Source organism: Carcharhinus amblyrhynchos, chromosome 16 (genome assembly GCF_965287045.1).
Source record: "Carcharhinus amblyrhynchos chromosome 16, sCarAmb.v2.hapA, whole genome shotgun sequence".
Taxonomy (NCBI): domain Eukaryota; kingdom Metazoa; phylum Chordata; class Chondrichthyes; order Carcharhiniformes; family Carcharhinidae; genus Carcharhinus; species Carcharhinus amblyrhynchos.
The window spans coordinates 42,662,547-42,687,585 of record NC_137339.1 but is presented as its reverse complement, the minus strand read 5'-3'; the positions used below and the strand labels follow the sequence as shown (position 1 = coordinate 42,687,585).

At 40.7% G+C, this 25,039-nt stretch overlaps 1 protein-coding gene across 1 annotated transcript; it reads right to left on the bottom strand.

Moving 5' to 3' along the window:
• Window positions 1–157: 157 nt before the first annotated feature.
• Window positions 158–23,976, bottom strand: LOC145353975 (protein-glutamine gamma-glutamyltransferase 2-like). Its single transcript, XM_080205027.1, has 13 exons — window positions 23,863–23,976; window positions 19,216–19,410; window positions 14,331–14,573; window positions 11,861–11,979; window positions 11,319–11,447; window positions 10,473–10,650; window positions 9,687–9,822; window positions 9,362–9,465; window positions 8,845–9,087; window positions 7,194–7,463; window positions 6,186–6,346; window positions 4,122–4,255; window positions 158–2,746 (listed from the first exon to the last, which is right to left on the bottom strand). The coding sequence occupies exons 1-13, from the start codon at window positions 23,870–23,872 to the stop codon at window positions 2,590–2,592; spliced, it is 2,079 nt and encodes a 692-aa protein (XP_080061153.1). The 5' UTR covers window positions 23,873–23,976; the 3' UTR covers window positions 158–2,589.
• Between the last annotated feature and the right edge of the window lie 1,063 nt (window positions 23,977–25,039).

The window sequence follows — 25,039 nt, the reverse complement described above, 5'->3', positions numbered from 1 at the left end:
CAGCAAGTAAGTCTGCAATCACAGTGGAAACCTTCCACAAAGTGCAAGCTGCATTTGATGAGATCTCCAATTGAAGAACACAGGAATAGAAATACATTCACTGTGTTTCTAATGAAACTATAGTTGACCATAAATTAGTGGATCTTAAGACGTGTAGTTAAACAGAACTCATTCAATGCCTGGTTTATTTTAAGCAATTACAAAGACAGAGTCAGCCAAAATAGCCAGAATTCATGAAAAACAGCAGTCAAAAGCTTTGGTTTATATCACTTACAGTCTGAAAATTGACTCAATTTTATCACTTCTTGAAAGACACCAAAAATGAAAGCAATGACCCAGTGAAAGAGATGTAAATATCACAAATGTTTGGTTTGTGTAATTACAACATTAGAATGTTCTGCAATGATGAAAGAAAAATTACGTTTGCAGCAAGAGCAGTTGTTTGGTGGGTCAGGCAGCAGAAGATGCTACCCAGCCCCCTGTACTAATATCAGGAAAAGAAGTCAGTCATATATGAGACAAATTAACTGGTGGCAAATTGGATCTAGGTCTGGGCTAAGAACAAAAGGTCTAGAAGGCAAGAGCAATTACATTGGTGTCAGCATCCAGGTTAATGAAGTTTGGAGAGCACTATAATCTCAAATTAAAACAGGCAATCAAGCAATTACCAAGGTTTAGAGAAAACCTTTCACTTGAAATACCAAGGGCTTAAAAAACATCCACAAGTTATCCAATTTCCCTCCATTAGAAATATCACCTTTTCTCCCATCTTTCACATAATTGTGTATCTACAGGCACATACTCAAAGAAGACAGGCAGCTGTTATCCTCTCATTTGTACCAATACAACTGAGAGATTAACCACCTGTCTTTGAGTTGAAATTCCCTCTTGTGGCAACATTTTTCAGTCCCTTTGTGGCATGTTTTCCAGCGGAGGTGGCATGCCAATGGCCACCAGTGGGATCTTCTGGTCCCGCCAATGTCTATGGCATTTTGTATGGCTCTCCCATCCAGTCATCAGGTTGTCTTTTTGGTAGGACTGGAAAGTCCTGCCGGTGGGAAGGGATAGAAAACCTCACCCTTCATCTGTACAAAGCAGGGGGTGTCAAAGTTCAGTCTGTGCAGTAAAACCAAAATACTGCAGAAGTTGGAGGTTTGAATTAAAACTAGAAAGTACTAGAAAAGTCCAGCAGGTCTAAATGTGATTATCAGGCCCAGGACCAAACTCTCCGGGCCGGATAGAGTCTCCCACCCCTCCAGCGCAAATTCACTCCAGTGAGGTTTAGAATAGCTCCCCACTTTCAAGGAACTAGCAGGAGACTCTGCTGGAGTGAATGGGAGAGGCAATCAGGGACCCCCCAAGGGACAGTGGGAAATGGTGCTCCCTGGGCATGGACACCCTGGCAGTGCCAGCCTATGCCACCTGGCACTGCGCAAGGGGCAAAGTGTCCATGCCCAGGGTGCACCTTAGCACTTCCCAACGAACATCGGGCAGTGCCAAAGGGGCGGGACCTAGGGGTAGGGCCAGCTTGGGGCAGGGCCTAGGGGGCGATTGGTGAGGGTGGTGGAGGGGTCCCACTGCCCCTCTGCACTAGGATCGATTGGGGCTGGAGGGAGGCCACCAATCAAAGTGACTGGGGGAGGAGGGTCTGCCAGGATGGGAGAGATCTGCCTTGCATGGGGGGGGAGGGGGGGTTCTGCCAGGATGGGAAGCTTCTGCATCCCGGGGAGGTGTCTGCCTTCTGTCAGGGAGTTGGTGGGGGGTGGTGGGATGTCTGCCGGGGGAGGGAGGAGATAGGGAGGGAATTGTCACCGCCTGGGGGTGGGGGGTTGGGGGCGAGGCACTGGAGGTCAGGCACTTCCAGACGAAAGGGGAGGGTGGGGTCAGAGCTGCCCAGGAATGGTCGTGGGGTCTGCGATCTGGCCGTGGGGGGTAGGGGATGCTTGGGGGTGCAGCACTGCCAGCAATTGAGCTGGCCAGCAATGTGCAGGCTGACAGATCAGGGACACTGCATATGCACAGAGTCCCCGAACTGTCAGACTCCGGCATGAATAGGCCCCATCCCCGAGCTTTTAATGATATTCCCGATTGTGACCTCTGCAGTGCACAGAGTGTGGGAGATTCAAGTCTGAAGTTGCACTGAAAAAACATTCATGAACTACACCAGTTTTCCCGTGAATTCACATTTGAACTTTTTTGGAAGAATTGCCCCACTATCTTCATTCAACCTCAGTATCCAAGTGTCCAACAAAACTGAATTTCCACTGATAGAATTTTAAAAAATGTTAAGCAATCCCAGATAACATTACGCACCATTTATATCATCATAGTATCTCTTTCTTATGATTCTTTCCTTGATTGAATCCAATTTCAACACAAGACCTGAGGGAGTCAGTATTTTTTCATGTTAACAAGAATGAAAAGGATATTTTACAAAACTTTGTAAACTTGTGAAGTTACGTTGTAAATGATTGCATGTGCTAGCTAACAACAGTACCTGGAATGGCTTTGTATAAAAAACTATATCACAAACATGTAAACTTATGTAAGTCTCATAATACAAATGGGATTTCCAAGATTTTTTTTGGATCATTTTTCCCCTGCTTGAATGTCAATGTTTATGTATCCCTTCACATCCTTGACACTATCACTATCAAAATCCACAGTCAGTTTCTTCAACCCTGTTTTCTTGGGAATGAATGAAGCTTCTTTTGTAATCACTTCTCCAGGATTTATTGTCCCAACCCTAGACGAAAAAAAGAGTTGTAATTATATCGCACCGATCATCGTGTCAGAATGCCACAAATATTTTGCAACAATGAAGTGGTTATAAAATTGAGTCATGACAGTACGGGAAATGTTAGACTATTGCCACAGATAGCAATGCAATATCAACCAGCCAATCGGGTTCTGAGATCTTGATTGATGTGAACATCAATATAAATATTGATCTTGATGCAGCATTTGGCCAATGAATGATGGGGGGGCGGGGGTTCTAAAACCATTGTTCTTCTTCAAAACTGTCGAGTGCCATGGGATCTTTTACTTCCATCTGAGAGGGCAGATGGGTCCATAGTTTAATGTCTCAGCTCAAACATGGCACCTCCAACAGAGCAGCACTAGTTCGGTACTGGAGAGTCATCTGTGATTTATGTTTTCAAATCCTAGAGTGGAACTTGAACCCACAACCTTGTGACACATAGAGTGCTAGCAATTGAATCTACACTGACAGGTAAGAGCAAATAAATTAAGAACAAAGAGGTTTTAAATGAGCTTAAGATTTCCATATTTCTCTGTAACACAGAGGCTAACATCGTTGCCTCACAATGCCATGGACCCAGGTTCGATTCTCGGCTTGGGTCACGGCTTGGTGTCTGTGTGGAGTCTGCACATTCTCCCCATGTCTGAATGGGTTTCCTCTGGGTGCTTTGGTTTCCTCCCACAGTCTGAAAGACATACTGGTTAGGTGCATTGGCCATGTTAAATTCTCCCTCAGTGTACTCAGAGTGTGGCGACTGGAGGATTTTCATTGTAACTTCATTGCAGTGTTAAAGTAAGCCTACTTGTGACACTAACAAATAAACTTTTTTTTAAGTTTAAAACTTAAACTTAATAAAATATACCATTTTCCAATGTTCATCCCTAATACCTTCTTTCCAGTTTGAGAACTAACTTGACTTAATTCTAAATATCTGTTTCATTAGTTTGAGTCTTTTATTCTTAATTATATTGTGCAATTGCACAATTATCATGACAACAATGGGTGCAATTTTCCAGGCATTCCTGCCTGTAGGAACCTTCCAGTCCTGCTGATAGTGACCCCACCCCATAGGTTCTCCTGAAACAAAGTTGCGAAATGGGAAACCCCGTTGACAACAGCGGATTGGAAAATCCCACTACTCATCAATGGTGGGTCACCTCCATCCCTGCAAAACACACCGCAGGGGTGCAGAAAATCCCACCTATATCTAGTAAATATCTAGCCCTATAGACTAGTAAATATTAAATCCAATGAAGTATTTGACCCAATTTGTTCTCTTTTATACTGTTTCTGCAATATATCTACATATTTTGATCAGAAAGGACATATCTACTATGTATTTTCAGTGTTCTGATTTTACCTTATTTCCATTTGACCATCAATCAAACCTGCTCCCTCAAGTGTGAAGACACAGCTGGTCAGCGCCATGGGCAAAATATTCTCAAAACTGATTTCCGTCACCACTTCTTGGGACAGCATCGCCACACCTCGGACCTGAGGAAACAGGTCAATTATTTAGCTGTTACTACTGTCAATGTTACTACTTAGGTTACTACTTTAAACTGTTCATTCCTCTGGCACAGAAATGTCCTTGGGCAGATCTATAGTAGGGAGGAAAGCAAATTGCTATAACGTCACCACAAGGATGTTAAGGCAAAGTTCAAAATCAGGTCTTTAGGCATGACCATCATCCATCTTAACTGTAGAGGGGTAAAGTACATTTCTGATTGTGGCCTACTTGTGTATGCTGCCCATTACCCAGAATATGTACCGTGCATTTGTTCTGCATTCTTCAATTAGATATATTTTCTTTTGCTATTTCCAATATATTTTTTATCTTCCATGGATTCTGATTTGTTTGACCATTTTTTCTAGTTGCTATAATATGATTTTTATTCATGTCTTTACTTCCTGCACGCATTTTTAATTGTCCTTCTTGCATTCTCTTCTTTTCCACTAGAATTCCATAAGGCTGCAATTGGCCAAAAGTCCAAAGTGCACTGTATTATATTTTACCCAGATCCTGCTATAAGACAAGCCCAATATTCAGATCTGGTGAAGTAAATTGAACTGAACGTTAAGCAGAGTGTCTATAAGGTGATTGATGCCATATATCCCCATACATTACTCCCCCTATCTCTCTTCTCTTCCACCCCCATTAGTTTTTCTTTCCCTTCAAATCAGTTTGGTCAACAAACGGTCAATGAGTCAATGGTCAATGAGTGTTGATATGTTGCCCAAATCATTCACTCTTGTACATACCTTTGTGATCAGTTAGTTAAGGTCAGTCATGAAAGTGTGACTTGTATGTGAATGACATTAATCTGTAATTATATTGAATGAAGAAACATATGCTGAACTGTTTAAAAAGGACTTTAAAAAAATAAGCAAAGGACTGGCTTAAAATGGCTGCCACACGTCACATGATGTCTGTTGTTGTAGATTGACCAGAATTCTGGAGGATTCCAATATGGAATATAATTAAGACATGTCATAACATTCTAATGGAGTTTCACACCAGCTGATGACAAGAACTACTGAAAATTACAGTGGACGTCACATTTGCATTTCAATATCACCATCTCTCAAGTAAAGATTGAAAGGCTACATTGTCAATTTTTATATAGGAAACTGTTTTTTCTATCTTAAGATGAATAATACACCATCAGAAGATAATGCTGGGACATTATAGGCCATGGGTCAATACCCACAGTCAGTTCATATATCAGCTAAGCAAACATCTTCTGAAATCATTATGAGGAGAGGATAACTGGAATAACTATTTTCTGAATGTCATTTATTATCACACACAAGCTGCTAATTAGTAGTCTGGAATAGCTGCTAATGAAATAGCAACAAGTTCCCTTCTCTTTGCTCACAAGTTAAGGTGTTGGCTGGAATTCTCTAAATTTGGATGCCTCACCACCATTGCCACAAGAATGGAAAATCTGGTGCTCAGCTAAAACTCCACTCACTGCAGCAGGACTGGAGAATCCCAGCTATGAGTGAGCTCAGAGAATTCTAGCCCTCAACTCAATATAGTTTTAAAAATTCAGCACCGAGAGAATTTCCAGTGAAAGGAATCTTAGGTACAAAGATTAATTTAAAAAGAAATTGTCTCCAGCAGTTGCAATTTACATCAGCTTCAACTTCACAGGTCGCAAGTGCTTAAATATGGATATTGGGTAAATACCTTCAGCCTTCTAAGCCCAGAAGAAACACTGTTAGGGTCAGACTTGAGATGGCAAATTAGAGGAGTTACTTTTATCCTTCCTCATCTGGTCCTAACAGGCCTGACAATTGGGATCACAGTTAATTCACTTATAGTGTTCTCAATCAGGTTCCATGGTAGCACATCTAGTAATTAGAGGACATACACTTCACTCAAACTAAAGCTGACCTAACTTCCCATTCCTGTTATTACCTGAATTGCAATCTTCGGATTGATCAAAGAGATGTCCCTTAGTGTGAATACACTTTCATTCGTCTCCCCATCAATTACAAGAGCTGTCAATCTGATAAGGTTATATTTGTCAAGGAACTCCCCATACTCTGCGTAAGACAGTTCCATCTCCACTGTTTTATCTAGAACATTATCAGGGATAAGGAACAGGTTATCAAATTAAGTTACGTTTTTAAATGGAACATCCTTTAGCCATTACACATAGCATCTGGAGAAGCAAAGGATTACTACATACCTTCTAAGTATTCAATGAAAGACTGTAATAATTGATGGAAAATGTTTCAATATTTTATTGTCAAAATGTCAACCAATAAAACATAACACAGAATTTTAAGATGTCAGATTACCCACATGTTGTCATCTCTTCGATAAGAAGGATGAAAGCATGGTTTCAATATTTTAGCAACTAAGCTGAAATGTTCAACACATAGTTATTGTAAAATTTTATTTCAGCGTTTTACTTCATAACATCACTTGGAACATTTATTAATAGAAGCAGCTTCCACTTATCGAGTTCAACTTTACTCAACATCGAGTTAAACAACTTTATGTTATGATCTTTTTCCTCTATCGTAAACCTTTTTTTAATATCCCCATATATGTATTGCCTCAATGCAAAAACACCTCCCACCACCTTTCCCCCACCTCCCGCACCAGGCCATCTGCCTATTGTTCTTAAGGTTGCTACAACTTGTTGCAATCTCTCACAGATATAATTTTATACCCAACACATTCCCCCCTGTCTTTAGTTCTGACGAAGAGCCACAGACTCAACTCCGTTATTTCTCACTACAGATGCTGCCAGACCTGCTGAGTTTTTCCAGCATCCTCAGTTTTTGCTTCAGATATCAGCATCTGTAGTATTTTGCTTATTCCACTTAAACCTAGGTGTTAACCAAACCCTAGGAATAATCTGTCACAAGAGTAAGTCATGCTGGTAGGTATAAAATTAACAGCTAGTTTTTTTACCTTCAGTGGGTGCAATAGTGATCTCCTGCTGATACTTCTTTATGCATTTCTGCCTGGAAGATTGATTATATTTCTTTTTCATAGCACTAATTTTGAGTGTACAGATTCTTTTCGCTGGTTTCTTGTTGGAAATGACCGCAGACACTTTAACGTTGGTTCCATTATAAATTGGATCATTAGTCTTCAAATGCAATTCAAGTTGTTTCTCTGGCTTCAGAGGAACTCTCCTTTTGTTGGCCAGCTCAAAGATTCTTCTTTCTTGAGCAGAGCCTTAAAAATCAATGGGTTAGTGTTGTTACAATAGAAACAAAATATTACTTCAACCGGTAGATGCATAAAAAGGGTTTACAAAAGTGATGGATGATGAATGTTTTCATAATGATCCGTCGGGAAAAAGGGTTGGGGCAACAATAGAGAGCATGAGAATCATCAAAGACTTGCAAGATCCAGCACCCAGCACTGCCCTCAGAAAGGATCAGTTAGCTGAAAGTTTATTGTGTATATGCAAGAACATCTAAGGTTCTACAGAATTTCTATAATAATATTCATTTTTTTGTCTGTCCAGACTGTTTTGGTTTATCAGTGAGCTGATTTGTTGGGTGGAGGCACGTGGGGCATGTGACACACATGACATACATGATGCATGTGTGGCTGCCAATGGTTGGTGGTGGCAGCTATGGGGCAACAGAAATAGCAAAAGGTGAAATGAGATATTTAATAGTAGTTGTGTCGACACCAATTTAGCGTACTGGACTCAATGTAATTTTGCCTACAGTTCAGAGAAACCAAAATGTTTCAATGTTGTGTTTGAGTTGTACATCACGTTACGTTAATAATCAGTGAGACAGACCTATAATCTCCCGTCCTTCATGATAATTTCTCCCCACTGAACTCAAATTTGGATGGACAAATTTTGTTACTACTAGTTTTCAATATTCAAGCCTTACCGCGCACTCCAGCTCTGGTTGAACTTCAGACCTTTACTGCTGTGTCCCATAGCACAGTGCTGTCCAGGAAGACACTGACGTTTGGCACCGGGGAAGGGAAGAGGACCCTGTACCCTCAAACCCAGGTGTAGTACTGATCTGACTTGTTTTCACAGGAGGATCCATGGGTCCAGCAGCATAGTGCTGTCCATGAAGAGCAGCTCAGCATGATGGTGAAAGCACCAATCAGTCCACCCCAGCAGAGTGACGAACAACACAGCAGGAACAGCACAGCACTGTGGCAGAAAAGCTTTGCTGCACTCTCCTCTTGCAAATTGAGAACTGCCTTGTTCATGTCACTCAGGTTTGAGAGCAACATAATGTGTGTGATACAAGTCTGGAAGGCTTGTCAGGTCACAAATGAACATTCCTGAGATAAAAATGTATGCCAATTGTATTCACACTACTGATCAATGGAAAGACCAACAGTGGGAGATTTGGGACATGGCTCTGGCCACACTCTCTGCTCCTACCGATCACCAAACCAGCCACGGGCAGAATGGGAGAATTCTATCCAAGACGTTTTGTAAGTGAGCTCTGTTTTTTAATTATTAAGTGTTTTTTTACCATTTACCAAGACACAGGCATTAATAACAATGTGTCAATTTAAAACAAATGTCCATTTATTTCACTCACTCTAACTATAGACTTGAATTTATTGTTACCTTCAGGATATTTATAATTGTTTGTGATATCCTCACGGTCATCACTGCCAACACTCTTGGTGCTGATCCTCTGGCCAACATGTCTGGTGTCAGCGTCAACTTTCAACTTTTTCCCTTTTGTAGAAAAGACCCAAGTCTCACAATCTGCATTGACTTCAGCAAATATAAAGGGAACATCATAACATATGTCTGTCTCCCCCTCCTTGATCGCTTTGACTGGAGCTGGTCCACAGCAGTAGATTCCTAAGAAACAAGAAATGATAAAAAACCTATCTGAATTAGTTTTACTGTGGTCTGAACTGCAGATCTTAGCCTGACCCACATGGAGATAAACAATATGAATGTAACTTGACACTCAGACATTACTTCATGGAAATGCAAACATAATCATATAGTTCCACTCCCAAAGTTAAAATTACATCCATTGTTTTAACTATTGCCGGTTATCCCACTATTATTTTCACATTTTACCACACAATGAAGACTGTAATGATCGATTATTTATTTGTATCTGAACCTTCGCTTTTCTCCTGTGGCGTTGGGTCAAGTGCCTGCCATCCATCATTTCCAGGCCTTAAATCATACCTTGCCATCCAAGATTCCACCCAAACATGGAAATTCCTATAGCACAAGGACACAGAAGTCAAAATCTTACTGAAATAGAACCCCACTGAGTATCTTAAGTTGCATGCTACATTGGTGTAATTAATTGGATTTTGGTTAATATATTTCATGACTTGCCGGTTGCAGTTGAAGTTTCAATTATGTTTTTCCACTTGCAAAAATACATGATTTGAAATGTTAATATTGCACAATACAGTTGATATTCCATCTTAACTCACCATATGCTATCATCTGATCTTTCCAGTTCTATCCCTTCTTCATCATACTCAGTCTCAATGATCAAATTCCCATTTGTGTCATGAGCAGATTCGAAGTTTGTAACCACGCGGGTAGGAATTCCTAAGCACCTCAAAACTAAAGGAAGGAAAAATTATAAATTTATCCTAACATTATTCTATTTTCACAACCAAGGCAGATCAAGAAGCTCGTGAAAGTCTGTTCAGTGCATATTTTGGAACTGCAATTTCTGATAAAGCTTGTAGAGACGTTTTCAAAACATTTATTTTTGTTCTTGAATCGTCCTATAGGCTTTTCACAGAGTGACAGGAATGTGGAATCTCCTGAGAAAAGGAATGGTTGAAACAAATAGAAATGACACATTTAAGGAGAGATTTGAGACATACATGAGGAGAAATATGCAGGAAGGTTCGAAACTGGTAATTAGAGTGGGAGGAGGTTTGTTTAGGGAATAAAAACTGACATAGACTTATTCAGTAAAATAGCCTATTGTGGTTTTGATTCTACATAATTATGTCAAATGAGTCATTTTCTTCAGGAAAGGACTATAAATGACAAAGGGTAGGGAGGACATGGCACAAGTGAAATGCTCATTGATTCTAATGATATTATATGTTTTGGTTCTATAAAAATTGGAAATATCTGAATAGTTTCAATCTATCTTATGTACAGTCATACATATTTGTTTGAAAATATATTTCAAATATGTAGAAAAATATTGAAAGCACTAGTTTTTTAGGTTTCAATTTAATTTCCATTGTCATCACCTGTGCAAGCCACTGCTGCAAATACCCAGCACTGTCCGTAGCAAACTGGCTGACAGCCACTGCTATTCCACTGCCGAAGGATGGCAACACTTCCATTCCATTTCCCTGGATATACTCCATCCGTATACGGAACATCCCATTTGCCAAAAAGTATTCCATTATCATCATTGCAATTCACCTGGATGGGTAAGATTGTGTTGGTATCGGTTTCAAGTTGTGACATCAATGAAGAAGACAAACACCTCAAAGGGATCAATGAGTTAATATTTGTAGCCACATTACAATTATTTTGCTGAATTGAAGTATTCTAAGCCTCTCTCATTTTCTGATACCAGCACTCTTACAGCCTTAGAATTTACTTGGTTATCATAGTTTTGACTATAGCTTCAGCTGGACATGAAGGCTTGAGGTGGCCATTAATGTGGTTCAAGTTATTAAATAGAATCTGAGACATTGTCATCAATTTTGCATAATAAATAACTCCAAAGTTCCAACTGAACACATAATTAGCTAATAGCATAAGAAAATATGGAAGAACATTAAACCATGCATCTCATTTTCGTGCATAATCTAACTTAGTGTTAACTCTACTCCATTTAATTAATAGCCAAATTAAAGATTCTGTTTAAATGCCCTCTGATTTCCAAAGAGAATCTACTAGAATGTTAAAAAGAAAACTCGTTCACAAGGGGGCTAAACATACTCTGCGTTAAATGAAAAGCGCACAGAACACAAGAAGTTAGCAATACCAGACGAGCCATATATATGAGCAGCCTATACTTGGAAATGTTATACTGTTATTCACTAACCCTATGAATTCTATTAGCTTAATTTTCTCATTCTTACCATAGCAGACACTATTCTGCAGATGTAAACAGGTGAACTTCTGCGTGTACAATCCTTTGATGGGTTTTTCAGATGTTTGGGACTGTTGTCTAATATCTTAAGGCAGATGTCCAAAATATCATCTTCAAACTAGAAAATGGATTTAAGATTCATTTTGTGTCATGAACATTGTTAAGATGATTAAATTTCAGTTATCTAATATCTGTGTACAGCTCCTAGAAAGAGTAGAGTGGACAAACAAGCTGGATACAAAAAAAAAGGAATAGTTGGAGCTTAGCTGGCAAAGATCACATAACAGTGAGTTTCCCCACTTCCATTCCATTTCCCTGGATATACTCCATCCATACATGGATCATCCCATTTGTCAAAAAGTATTCCATTATCATCGTTGCAATTCACCTGGATAGGTAAGGTTGTGTTGGCATTGGTTTCAAGTTGTGACATCAATGAAGAAGACAAGCTCCTCAATAGGATCAATGAGTTACCTTATCTCTATATATATATATCTATATATACATATATATATTTCCTTTGTACATCACCTGTCCAAAGTTCCATGGCAGAGGTTGAATGTACTCCGAGCAACCGGTGAAAATAATTCCTTGTTCATTCAGCACATACTCGTTTTGTTGTCCAGCATCACTCAGAAAGACCTCATCCTCTAAAAACGAAGGGAAAACACAGGCATTAGTAGCAATGGTTTGTGAGCTGTAGAAGAGACAAGCATAATCTTCTTATTGCCTAGGCAGAACGGTGGCACAGTGGTTAGCCCAACACTTCACTGCCCACTTTCCTTCATGCTTGCAAGTTGCCCCCTCAGTGTCTGCTCTCCTACCCCAACACATATAACTGGAACAGGCACCAATTATCACCACCACCCTCCCTCCCACCTCCCCACCACACCCATGAGCTCCCATAAGGGCCCACTCTGACTCTGCTCCCTGGCATTGCCAATCTGGCAGTGCCAACCTGTGCAAAGGGTAGCATCAAGGCACTCCTGGGGACTTCCATTTCCCTGGGGGCTCACCTCACTTCAGTGAGGTTTGAATGTTCAGTGAGGGAGAATCATGTCGTGGGAGGAAGGCTGGGTAATAATATGAAAACGTATTCTAATTCATTAAAATAAGGTTCTCACTCTTTATGGTCATGAATCTTGTGACATCACTGGCGAGGCCCAGGGAAATTGGGAAACACGGGGGTGGATTCCCTGACCTTGTTCACAGCTCAGATTCTCCAGTCCCACTGCTGTGAATGGGAATTTGACTGAGCACCAAATTCTCCATTCTCGCAGAGCAGCAGCAGGGTGTGAATGGCTGGAGTATTCTAGCAACGATCTTTCCTGAGAAGTCCGGAAAGATCTTTCCGAGTCAGTCACATTTCCTGTTTCTCTCCAGATTTTCCACCCACGTCACTGTTCCCTCTGAAGATGAACATGGGCTGAAAACCACCCCCATTAACACTGTTTCTCTCCACAGAAGCTGCCAGACCCGCTGAGTTTACCCAGCATTTTCTGCTTTTATTTATAATTGTTGGAATGATATTTTAAGCTGTAGAATGCCAACAAATCTACACTCTTACTGTATACGTTGTTTCATTAATAGTAGTCTTCTAATACACAAATTATCTGTGCTTTGCTAAAGCACTAGATGTTGCAGTTAAAATGTATTACTGGCACATGTGTTAGTAATATGCAAATCAGCTGCAAGCTCAGGGCACTGTTGGGCGATTAATGGCCTTCCATCACATGCTTCATATAAACAGGTATCTCATACCTCTCTGTCATTTTCAATAACATGCTGGATTTTCACATTAATTGTTCATAATACTCACTGCAGAAAGTTAAGTTCAATAATTAAACATCTTTTTAATTGTATGATAATTGTTAGTGCGATAGTAATGAAATTCGCTGATCCAGAAATTGGACAATGGAGTCAGTCCTTCTGGCTGTAAATTGCTCTTAGAAATTTTGAAAATGCCAATTTTTTCATAGATTTTCTTTCTCCGTTTTCTCTTAATTCAGACTTCCTTCTCTCCATATTTAGAGTCATAAAGTCATAGGAGTTTACAGCATGGAAACAGTCCCTTCGGCCCAACTTGCCCATGCCGCCCTTTTTTTTAAACCCCTAAGCTAATCCCAATTGCCCGCATTTGACCGATATCCCTCTATACCCATCGTACCCATGTAATTATCTAAATGTTTTTTAAAAGACAAAATTGTACCCACCTCTACTATTACATCTGGCAGCTTGTTCCAGACACTTACCACCATCTGTGTGAAAAAATTGCCCCTCTGAACACTTTTGTATCTCTCCCCACTCACCTTAAACCTATGCCCTCTAGTTTTAGACTCCCCTACCTTTGGGAAAAGATATTGACTATCTACCTGATCTGTGCCCCTCATTATTTTATAGACCTCTATATAAGATCAGTCCTCAGCCTCCTACGCTCCAGAGAAAAAAGTCCCAGTCTATCCAGCCTCTCCTTATAACTCAATCTGTCAAGTCCCAGTGGCATCCTAGTAAATCTTTTCTGCATTCTTTCTAGTTTAATAGTATCCTTTCTATAATAGGGTGACCAGAATGGCACACAATATTCCAACTGTGGCCTTGGCAATGTCTTGTACAACTTCAACAAGACATTCCAATTCCTATATTCAATGTTCTAACCGATGAAACCAAGCATGCCGAATGCCTTCTTCACCACTCTGTCCAACTGTGACTCCACTTTCAAGGAGCTACGAACATGTACCCCAAGACCTCTTTGTTCTGTAACTCTCCCCAATGCCCTACCATTAACTGAGTAAGTCCTGCCCTGGTTTAATCTACCAAAATACATCACCATCATTTGTTTACACTAAACTTCATCTGCCATTCATCAGCCCACTGGCCCAACTGATCAAGATATCATTGCAATTGGAGATAACAACACAGAATATATCTATCAATAAATAACTGTTCCAAGAATATACAACATTTATTTTTGTGCTTAATCTAGTATTAGTAGCAACAGTACCTGGACACCACGGGTTGAAAAGTACAACAAACTCTCCGAGTGGTTGGATCACGGTCTGGTCCACAGTTATTTTCTGCAGAGCTAAGGTGTAACGTCCAATCTTAGCATTTGGCGCTGAATGTATATTTAGGGACAATTTGACACTGGAGGAGCTAACAGCAACTGCACTCCATCTCCTTCCATTAATTGTGTCTGACAGTGAAAACAGAATTTTAGTTCCCAATGTCTCAGAAGGATTTGGCCCTAAAAGGAAATGAATAGAAATGAATTAATTCTACGGCGAGCAGAATGTATTTTTAATCAATAATCAGAAAAGGTGACCTTTCATGGAAGTGTCAGATCCAGTTAGAACAGACAATTCATTGCCAGAGGATCTTGCCCACATGCATGAGCAGCAGCCAAGCAATCAGGAATTGGAAGTAGTGAGCAGGTGTTCAGTCTGTTCCTATGGAGTGAATCAAAGAGCAGCAGGAGAGTACTGGCCTCTACATGAATGGACATCATGAGTGGTGCTAGAATCTCGAAGGCATGCTTTCCCTGCTGGACAGGTCCATCCACACATAGTTGCAGCCTGCTGTGCTCTTCACAACTTCAAGTGCTGTTTGCCACTGATCAGTTGTGGGACCTCATCTTCATACCATATATATTATATATATATGAATAGGTAAGTGAATAGAAAGCTGTGTGCCCAAATTTGCGATGACACTGAGTGGCGTAGTTCGGAGCAGAAACTGATAGCAGCAGGTTTATTCATTGGACAAAACCATGGCAAACGGAGGTCAATGTGAGGAAAATAAGGTCATCCACTTTGAATCTGAGGACAAATCTGAATAATTTCACAGAATACCTACAGTGTAGAAGGAGGCCATTTGGCCCATCAAGCCCGCACCGACAACAGTCCCATCCAGGCCCTATCCCCGTAACTCCACACATTTACCCTGCCAGTCCCCTGACACTAAGTGGCAATTTAGCATGGCCAATCAACCTAATCCACAAATCTTTGGCCTGTGCAAGGAAACCAGAGCACTCAAAGGAAACCCACACAGTTCCAAGGGGAACCTACAAACTCCACATATACAGTCACCCAAGGTTGGAATTGAACCCAGTTCCCTGGTGCTGTGAGGCAGCAGTGCTAACCATTGTGCAACTGTGCCATCTTAATTTAGTAGTGAAAAACTAGAAGCTGCAGAGGAGTGAAGGAATTTAGTTGTCTGTGTACACAAATCTGTAAAAGCTAATACACAGTACAAAAACTAATCTGAAAGGCCCTTGAAATGTTGGCTTTTACGTAAATGGCACTGAAATAAAAAAGTGATACTTTATTTGTACAGAGACTTCAAAAGACCCCACCTTATTTGCCACATTCAGTTTTGTTTTATTATTTGATGTAGGAATGCAGACACTGCTGCCAAAACTGTGATTTATTGACAACCCTTAGCCCTTTGAGAAACTGACAGTTATCTTGTTCAAGCATTAGTTTCATGAATGGATGAAATCTATTTCAGTTCTCAAACTGTGTACACTAAGATACTGCCAATTGCTCAATCATGAGGGTTACTAAAGAATTGATTTCACAATTGTTATTTTATAGTTTTGCCAGGAATCACTTACATATGCTGTAATAGGGATCGGTAATGTAAGCATTAATATAATTTGGACTGGTTGATGTAAAATGGTAGCCAAATTAAAACATTTGGTGCTAGGGTTGTCGGGATCATATTCAGCACAGTTCTATGTTCAGGAGTTAAGGTGAAGGGGTGAAGGTTTTATTTGGTTCCCCTTTGAAAACTTATTCCTTGAAAGTTTTATTGATTTTCTAATCCAAATATTCTTGCACACCACAATAACCAAATAACATTAATCTCTTAGCCATTCACATCAGCTACAAATAAAGCTTATTCTCTACTGGACAATCACTAAGTTTATCCTTCTGTCATTAGCCAAAATAAGGAGCAAGGCCTGCATCTTCTGCTTTTGCTTCACACACAGTGAAAATCAGGGTGTTCTAGATTAATTGTCTCATTAAAGTCTTAATGTAACTTGGACTGAGATATGGGTCAGAAACATGGCCCCCAGTTCAATGCCAGGTCCCAACCCCTCAGGGAATACTCCCAATGCACCCACTGGGGTTTATAAAATGATAGGACAAGAAGTGGTGGGAGGGGCAATTTAGCATGGCCAACCTACTAGGCAGCCCCATTGGCTATGGTGAGAGTGAGCAGGATGAGAGCTGGCAAGGTGAAAGTGGGGAGAAGGAAAAGTGAAGAAAAGTTTTTGGCCATGATCCTGGAGGAGCAACCTTTGCCTGGTATAGCCAGAAGCTGCAGCTTTAGGTGCATTTTTGAAAAAAACAAATCACCTAGGCAACTGAATAGTCATGAGCCTTTCTAATTAGCTCTGAATGGGAATGCCTCAATGTCCAATAAAAATCGAAGACTGAATTTGTAAGCTAAGACATGTAAGATTGGATTCATGTTTCCCACTCCAAGAGGACCTGTTGTGACAGAGGTGGAGCAACAAAATGTAGCAAAACATTCAAAGGACCATTGACTTTGATGGGACTGGAAAATCGTGCAGTCGGGTGGGCTGTAAAAATCTGCTCCAAGAAGTTTGCCACCTCAACCTTAGAAGACCCCAATCTAGTTTCTTGGAATAAGGCTTATTAGGCATTCATCCGAGACTCAGTAACCATTATAGGTCACTGTGGCAGGCATCCATTTCAAGCCTAAGCCACCCTCATTTGTTTTTATCTTCAAGGCTCCCATGTCCTTCTATTGTGGCTCTTGTTTCTCCCAGAGTGACAGCAGTGATCCCACTGCAGTATTGTTTAGCTCCTGCTCCGAGTCACAGGCAAGACTCCACTCACTGCTTAGAATTCCATCAGGTGCCTGTCATGAATGCTTAATAAACCTCATCCTGAGAAAGTGTACTGTGGTCACAGGAGCTTGGGGTGGTAATGATCTTGTGTGGGAATTGAGAGTTCCAGCTCTACATGTTTTAACTTGTAAATTCAGTCTTTTTTTTTGGAAATTGAAGCATTGGATCTAACTAAAAGAACTCACTACCATTCAACTACCTGGTGATTTTTTAAATTAATAGATATGACTTTGAGCGCAGAGTATAATTGCTGTTGTACAGGGCAGAGAGGGTAGTGGTAATGTCACTAGATTATTAATCCAGAGGCCATACTTAATATTGTAGATAGAATCCTAGATTCAAATCCTGTCACAGCAGCTGGTGGAATTTATCTGGAATTGAAAGCTAGTCTCAGTAATGCTGACCATGGAACTATTATTGACTGCCATAAAAAAAAACCATCTGGCTCACTGATGTCCTTTAGGGAAGGAAATTTGTTATCCTGATCCATATTGACATACACATGACTCCAGAACCACAGCAAAAGTGATTAGCTGCCTTGAAATGGCCCTGAAAGCTTTTCAGTTCAAGGGCAATTAGGACATTTCTAAGAAGAGTCATATTGGACTTAGAAATAGAGGGCACAATTTTACAAGCTCACTTGTCCCAAAACCGTAAAATTCCGCCCGAGGTCAACACAACCTTTCCCTTGTCTGCCACTCGTCCTTTTAATTCCTGTGGCAGGCGGGCGGTAAAATTCTGGCCAGAGAATTTCTACAGTGCAGAAAGAGGCCAATCAGCCCATTGAGTCTGCACCAATTCTCCAAAAGTGCATTGCACCCAGGCCCTCCCCTCTGTCCTATCCCCGTAACCCTATGGCATTTACCATGGCTAATCCACATAACCTACACATCTTTGGACAATAAGGTTCAATTTTGCATGGTCAGTCCACCTAATTAGGCCATCTTTGGCCTGTGGAAGGAAACTGGAGCACCCGGAGGAAACCCATGCAGACACGAGGAGTCACCCAAGGCCAGAATTGAACCCAGACCCCAGGTGCTGTGAGGCAGCAATGCTAACTACTGTGCCACTCTGTGGACTTGAAATATTTAACCCTGTTTCTCTCTCTACAGACGCTGCTAGACCTGCTGAATATTTTCAGCATTTTCTGTTGCTATTCAAGGGCGATTAGGGAAGGGAAACAAATACTGTCCTTTCCAGTGACAGCTACATCCCATGAAAGAATGTCTTAAAAAGGATGAGCTACTAGCTGATTGCAATTGAGATGTTTGCATCATGAATCAAAGGGAAATTTCCCAATACAGTGCTTCAGCAGTCAACAGGCTTGTTTCCCCACTGTGGTGTCTGGTGGGACTAGTGACTACACTGGGGTTCTGCAAGTTGCGTCTGACTGGGACAATCTTGTTGGGCCCAAAGGTCTTTTTCCAACCTTCATTTCCTTTATTCAGAATGTCTTCAATTAAAATATCCACCTCCCAAGAAGAGGATAAAACAGCCAACTAAACCACAGCTCTTATAAATCAATAGATTTAGACACTTCCTTTCTGTAACATGTAACTTGTCCCAAAGCCGTAAAATCCCGCCCAAGGTCAACAGAACCTTTCCATTTTCCGCAGCTGGCCACAAAAACGGCTGGCCACAAAATTAAAAACCTAAAACAAAATGCGTGCTGTCTAAAAATTGACATTTCAGCATCCTGTCTGATACTTCCTGTCTGGGACATGAGTGAACATTGAAACTTCTAAACAAAATTATGCAAATTAGCCAGTCATCTTTTCAAAATGAACTCTAAAATTCAGTCCAACCATTGATACATCTGGCTCCTCAACCCACTCAAATACACACACCAGTCGAAAGGGGCAACAGCATAAAAACAGACACCAAACACATTAACATCAGCAGCGTGTTATTAACTAAGGAACAAAAAAAACAAAAATAAAACCCCAAAAAATTTCTCTTGATGGAATACTCATTCTGAAGTTTCCCTAACTCATTCCTGACCAATTACCTGTCTGAGCAACCAGCTTAAGTCTGTCTACATCTGGATCATATTGATTTCTGTTGAATTGCACTGTGATGTGGAAAGGCTGTCCCCGTCTGACTATCAGTCGCTTGGTGCTGATCTCAGAGGTCCTGTGCTCTTGGTTGTTCTTCTCACAATGAAGGTCAGTAGAATGCACATCTTGCACAGCATAGTCTGAGTCTTAAAGAAAGCAAAAACGCGCATTAGCTTTTGAGGTCTTGCAGCTATATGGAGACCTTTAATGAGACTGTAACCAATTTCTACCTCTGTTAAAATAGCAGAAAAAAGGAACTTCATTAAAACAATGTATCAATATCAGTTTGTCATTTCAGCCCACAAGGCTTTATCTTATTCTAATAATAGATGAAACAAGTGCATTTATGTTAGTACTTCTCAAACTATCCTTTAAAATCATTGGAAAACTTTAAGTTTATTTATTAGTCTCACAAGTAGGCTTATATTAACAGGCAATGAAGTTACTGTGAAAATCCCCTAGTTGCCACACTCTGGCACCTGTTCGGGTACTGAGGGAGAATTTAACATGGCCAATGCACCTAACCAGCACGCCTCCCGGATGGTGGGGAGAAATCGGAACACCCAGAGGAAACCCACACAGGCATGGGGGGAACATGCAGACTCTGCATACACAGTGAGCCAAGCTGGGAATCAAACCCAGGTCCCTGGCACTGTGAGGCAGCAGCGTTAACCACTGTGCCACCATGTCGCTGTTTCTGAAAAATCTTGCTTTGCTTCAAACGCATCAACTTATTAAATTTACACAATCAGGTCTAATTAGAAAACCTAATACTGGCATCTCATTAAACTCTATATAAAAGCAGTAAACAATTTTTTTAAATAAACTGTTCCATGAGAAGGCAAAGTATGGACAATAAATGCTGGCCCAGCAGTGAAGCCTACATCCCACGCATAAATAAAAAATAGTTACTCTCCTCCAGCTAGATGCTATGACGCAGCAGTGTTAACCATTGTGCCACCAGAATGATACATTACCAGTTGAACAATGATAAGTACATGAAGATGCAAGACCATGGGTGTATTTTACAAAGTGAGAAGAAATGCAGTCAATAAAGATCTTAGGAAGGAAAGGACAATGAAGAGACCAGAGTATGCATGGAAAAACATCAGAAAAAGGAGGGACATGGTAAGGAAGAGTAAATGGAATAATTGAAGGCAGAAGTACAATAGCTGAATAAGTAGTTACTAATGATAAAGGGCAGGTATGAGATGTGAGCTATATTCTGATATACTGGAGGAGCTGACAGTAAAAAGCTAAAGGAGATCATTTGTTGGGGATGGGATGGAATGTATAATTTTTAATAAAAATGTGGAAACTTTGAAGTTGTCATTTCTAGGGCACAGGCGGCATTTTTCATAGAATCCCAAAAGTATAGAAGTGCTATTCAACCAACTCTCTCTCTGCCAGAGTATCTTACCCAGAGTCGCTCCCCACCCTATCCCCATAACTATTTCCCATGGCTAATCCATCTAACCTACACATTGTGGGAAACTAAGAGGCAATTTAGTACGGCCAATCCACCTAACCTGCACATTTTTGGACTATGGAAGGTAACCTACGCAGATATGGTTAGAACATGCAAACTCCACACAGACAGTCACCCAAAGCCAGAATTGAACCCCGGTCCCTGGAACTGTGAGACAGCAGTGCCACTGTGCCACCATGCCAGTAAAGTTTCTTTCAGTGTTCACTATTGGTATTTAAACATCACTGATAAGGCTAACATGTATTGTCCACCTTAATGCCCTGAATTGAATGGCTTGCTAAGCCATTTCAGATGAGAGTTAAAAGTCAACCAGTTGTTCTGGGTTGAGAAGCACAAGTAGGCCAGCAGATTTCCTTTGCCATAACAATCTGGTCGTCACATGGTCACCATTACTGATATTAGCTTTTCATTCCATAAATGTTTATGAAAATAATTTACATTTCCCAGCTGCTGTGGTGAGATTTCTAGTCATGTCTCTGGATCATTACCAGTCCAGCAACACAGCTGGAGTTTCTCTCTGCAAGCTGAAGGAATCCGAGTAAGCGGCCATTTGAACTGCAGCCTGCTATGCTCCTGCCCCACCAACCTCGCAGACGCTTTCAGAATATAGTTCATGTTGGCCGACATTCAAGTGGCCACCAGCATAATATTGTGTCTTTCATTGATCTTGGGTTGAACCGGGAAACGTAGCCGCTTCTGGTCCCACCCACCAGGCGCACACATGGTGTGTAAAAATTCTCAGTTTTTTTGTTTCTATGGGTGGGATTTTATGACCTGCCTCAGACCAGTGGAGATTTCTGTTCTGGGAACCTCACCCTCACTGATTCCAGGGCAGGCAAGGTGATAGGGTGTGGCCTGTGTTTCTATAAAAATTTCTAGGATTATAACTGGCCCTGACATTACAAGGGAATGCTATAGTGGGGAAAGATCAGCAACCAGGAACAAAAAGGAAAGGTCTTGTTGAATTTAATGGGAGGAACTCATCGTAATATATTTTTTGGTATCAAGGATTTCAGCCAACCAAGCTGACAGTGAAGGGCCCTTGCAGTGGGTGCCCAGAAATGGAAAGGGAAAGCTTAAGAGATTGGAGTTTGGCATAATGGCATTGGTGATGGGGTAGAGAATGAGAATAGTGAGGGAGGGAACAAGAGATCAGGTAGGAGGAGAGGATAATGATTATGATAGGAATGAGAGAGAGGCTATGACTGGTAGGGAAGGCTGAAGAATTCCTGTGATGGAGGAGGGCATTCCTGCTCTTGACCCTCAAGGTGTGCTATAAAAGACCTTGCCTTCTTGAGCCAATAGATCTTGCCCTCCTTTTATCCAAGCTCTGGAAAACAACATTGGTATCTGTCAAACTGCACTGTCAAAACCTGGTTTAAATATATTGTCCCAACTTCTCCACAGATTTTTAGGAATGTGTTTTTTTAAATATATTTTAACACTGCTGCAATGTCTTTCTAGAAGTGGGAGAGGGTGTTGTCTAATATCAGGGGTAAGATTTTACAGCCTCGCAGGACCCGAGACCGGAAAATTCCAGCTGAGATTAACGGACCTTTCTACTGTCTGCCCCTTGCCCGTTCGATCTAACTAAAGGGTCAAGAGATATGGGGGGAAGGGAGGATCAGGATATTGAATCCGATGATCAGCCATGATCAAAATGAATGGTAGAGCAGGCTGGAAGCCTACTCGTGCTTCTAGTTTCTATGATTCCTGTGACGGGCGGGGTAGAAGAATTCCCGCGCATATGACACAAATATGACTTTTGGGTAGCTCTGCTTCTGCACACTTTAATCTCGTGATAGACTTAGCTTTATATTCATAATTAGTGAATGTGCGCTTGGAAATCTCTCACTGTTGGATCCATACTACCTTTTCTGTGAATACAGCTAGTGTTGCAAATGAGAGAAATCGAACCAGGAGCAATCCACACAAATTCCAGAAATGTTCCCAATGCAAAAGTTCCACCAAAGGCAGCAGAACAGCAGAAAAATAGCTACACCTCCGGCACTTTACAGCCTTAATGTAGAATCACTTCTGTAGCATACATCGACAATTTAAAACCAACTCCCGGTGTGACTGTGACAGGTTGGGAAACAAAGTAACCACAATAAACAACTGGATCTTCATCGGTGGCACAGTGGTTAGCAGTGCTGCCTCACAGCGCCAGGGACCTGGGTTCAATTCCAGCCACGGGTGATTGACTGGAGTTTGTACGTTCTCCCCGTGTCTGTGTGGGTTTCCTCTGGGTGCTCCAGTTTCCTCGCACAGTCCGAAAAATGTGTGGGTTATGTGGATTGGCATGCTAAATTTCCCCTTAGTGTCAGGGGGATTACCAGGGTCAATTTGTGGGGTTATAAGAATAAAGTCTGGGTGGAGTTATGGTTCGTGCAGACTTGATGGGCTGAGTGGCTTTCTTTTACACTGTAGGGTTTTTCTGATTCTGTGATTTTTTTTATGTTTTATATCACTCCTTTGCAAATTAGAATAATAAGAATAGAAAACAAAAACTAGGAACAATGGATAGAAATAGGCCACTTACTCTCTCATGCTTGTTCTGCCATTCATGGAAACCATGATTGATCCGTCTACCCGCCTTTGCCCTAAATCTTTCAATAACTTTGGTTAACAAAAATCTATCAATCTCATTTTAAAATTTACAATTTATCTAGCATCTATTTCTATTTTCAGGAGAGAGTTCTAAACATCTCTCAACCTTTGTGAATGGATGTGTGTTTCCTAATTTCACTCTCGAAAGGTCTACTTTTCAGACAGTCCTCCTAGTCCTTAAACTCTCAGCATTATGAATTTCGTCTTTTCAGTTTTGATCTAAAGCTGTCCTTATACTGTCCCAAACCTGCGTTCTTTTCATTTCTTTTGCCTCCTTTTTGGTCTGTCGGAGTTGCAAAGTTTGGTGCATCAAAACAGCAGCTGTACAGAGAAATCCGACTTGCTAGGTCTGACTCCTCCAAATGCCATTCCTAAACTCTGTTTTGAATGTTCAAATCTGAGTAAATCAGGAAGCGTTTAAGATAAGATTCAAGTTATTAAAAGCAAATGGAAACAAGAGAAAGAAAATCAAAGCAAACAATCTTATACTTTCACTCACTGCTTGCCATGTTGTATGAAGGCGAATGCTTCCTCTTTCTCTCTGCCTCTTTGTCTTTCTTTCTCTCCCGCTCCTCAGTGCAAATGGTTTTTGCTCTCGGTACATAATAACTGACGTACAATAGCAGCCTGCCTAGCTTTAAAGCTTTGCAGCGCAATGCAGATAAATACTTTCTATTGTTAAAGAAATGGTGCTTTTTTAAATAACTGACAAACCTTCGTTCACAATAGTACACGGACGTAATAATGAAAATGACAAATATCTGTTTTGTTACTACCAAAAGCAACAAATCTGTCAAGACTTTTTTTCAACAAAAGCAGTGCCCTTTTAAGTGCTAACAACATTTCCTGATATGTGAGCTACTTTCATTTTAAGCAATTCACCCCCAGCATAATACACAAAACACATCTGTAAATATGATACTCGAAGATAACAGCCAGTCCACTTTCGGCAATTGCAAATAGGTTTGGAAGTCTTTTCTTCTCTAAACTAGTTTCTGTATGATAATTTTTTTTCGAAAACACCTTGTTTCAAAGTGAAGGCTTAAAATGATTCTGTGAGAGCGAGTTAGAGTGGTGAGGATTCTGGAAATAACATGAACAGTTTGTTAGCGCAAAGTTTCAAATTTGCATGTCAGTTTGATTCAGACACAATCTCCAAACTGATCTCTTAACTAGCAGGTAGAAAGCAAAATCAAGAGAATCCTAAATTCCTGTAACCACTTGGCCCTAAAATTGAGGAATGGATGATGATATTTATCAGTTAATAATCTAAACAGACAATAAACTCTGCAATTGGTCACTGGAAGTTAATAGCACCTCTATTAAAACTACTCTTTGAATATTAGTGTATAGCTTTGAGCAACTCCTTAAAAAGCTTAATGCACCATTGAACTGGCAGACAAAGAAATGTCAAACAAAGATCTGAAGCATTCATGTACTAATAATTAATGTGCTTCATTGTAAGACAAGTATGTGAATGAGTTGAGTGATATTACACAATAGCTGTTGTTCGGGAGCAAGTCTAGCATTTAAAGTCAGTCATGTGGAAACATACAAAACAAAGCCTCTCGAAAATCCTTTCAGCTGCTGCTCACAAGGATTTGGACCTCAGGGAATTGCCTTATGTCAAGCTACATGAACAGCTTTGGGGACTCGCTCAGTCTGCATCTGTGCCA

Coding starts and splice junctions, on each gene's coding strand:
- LOC145353975 (XM_080205027.1), bottom strand. Junction 9,823..10,472: donor TGCAGCAGTGGCTTGCACAG/GTGATGACAATG, acceptor TCCTTCCTTTAG/TTTTGAGGTGCTTAGGAATT. Junction 9,088..9,361: donor GCCACAGGAGAAAAGCGAAG/GTTCAGATACAA, acceptor CTTGTTTCTTAG/GAATCTACTGCTGTGGACCA.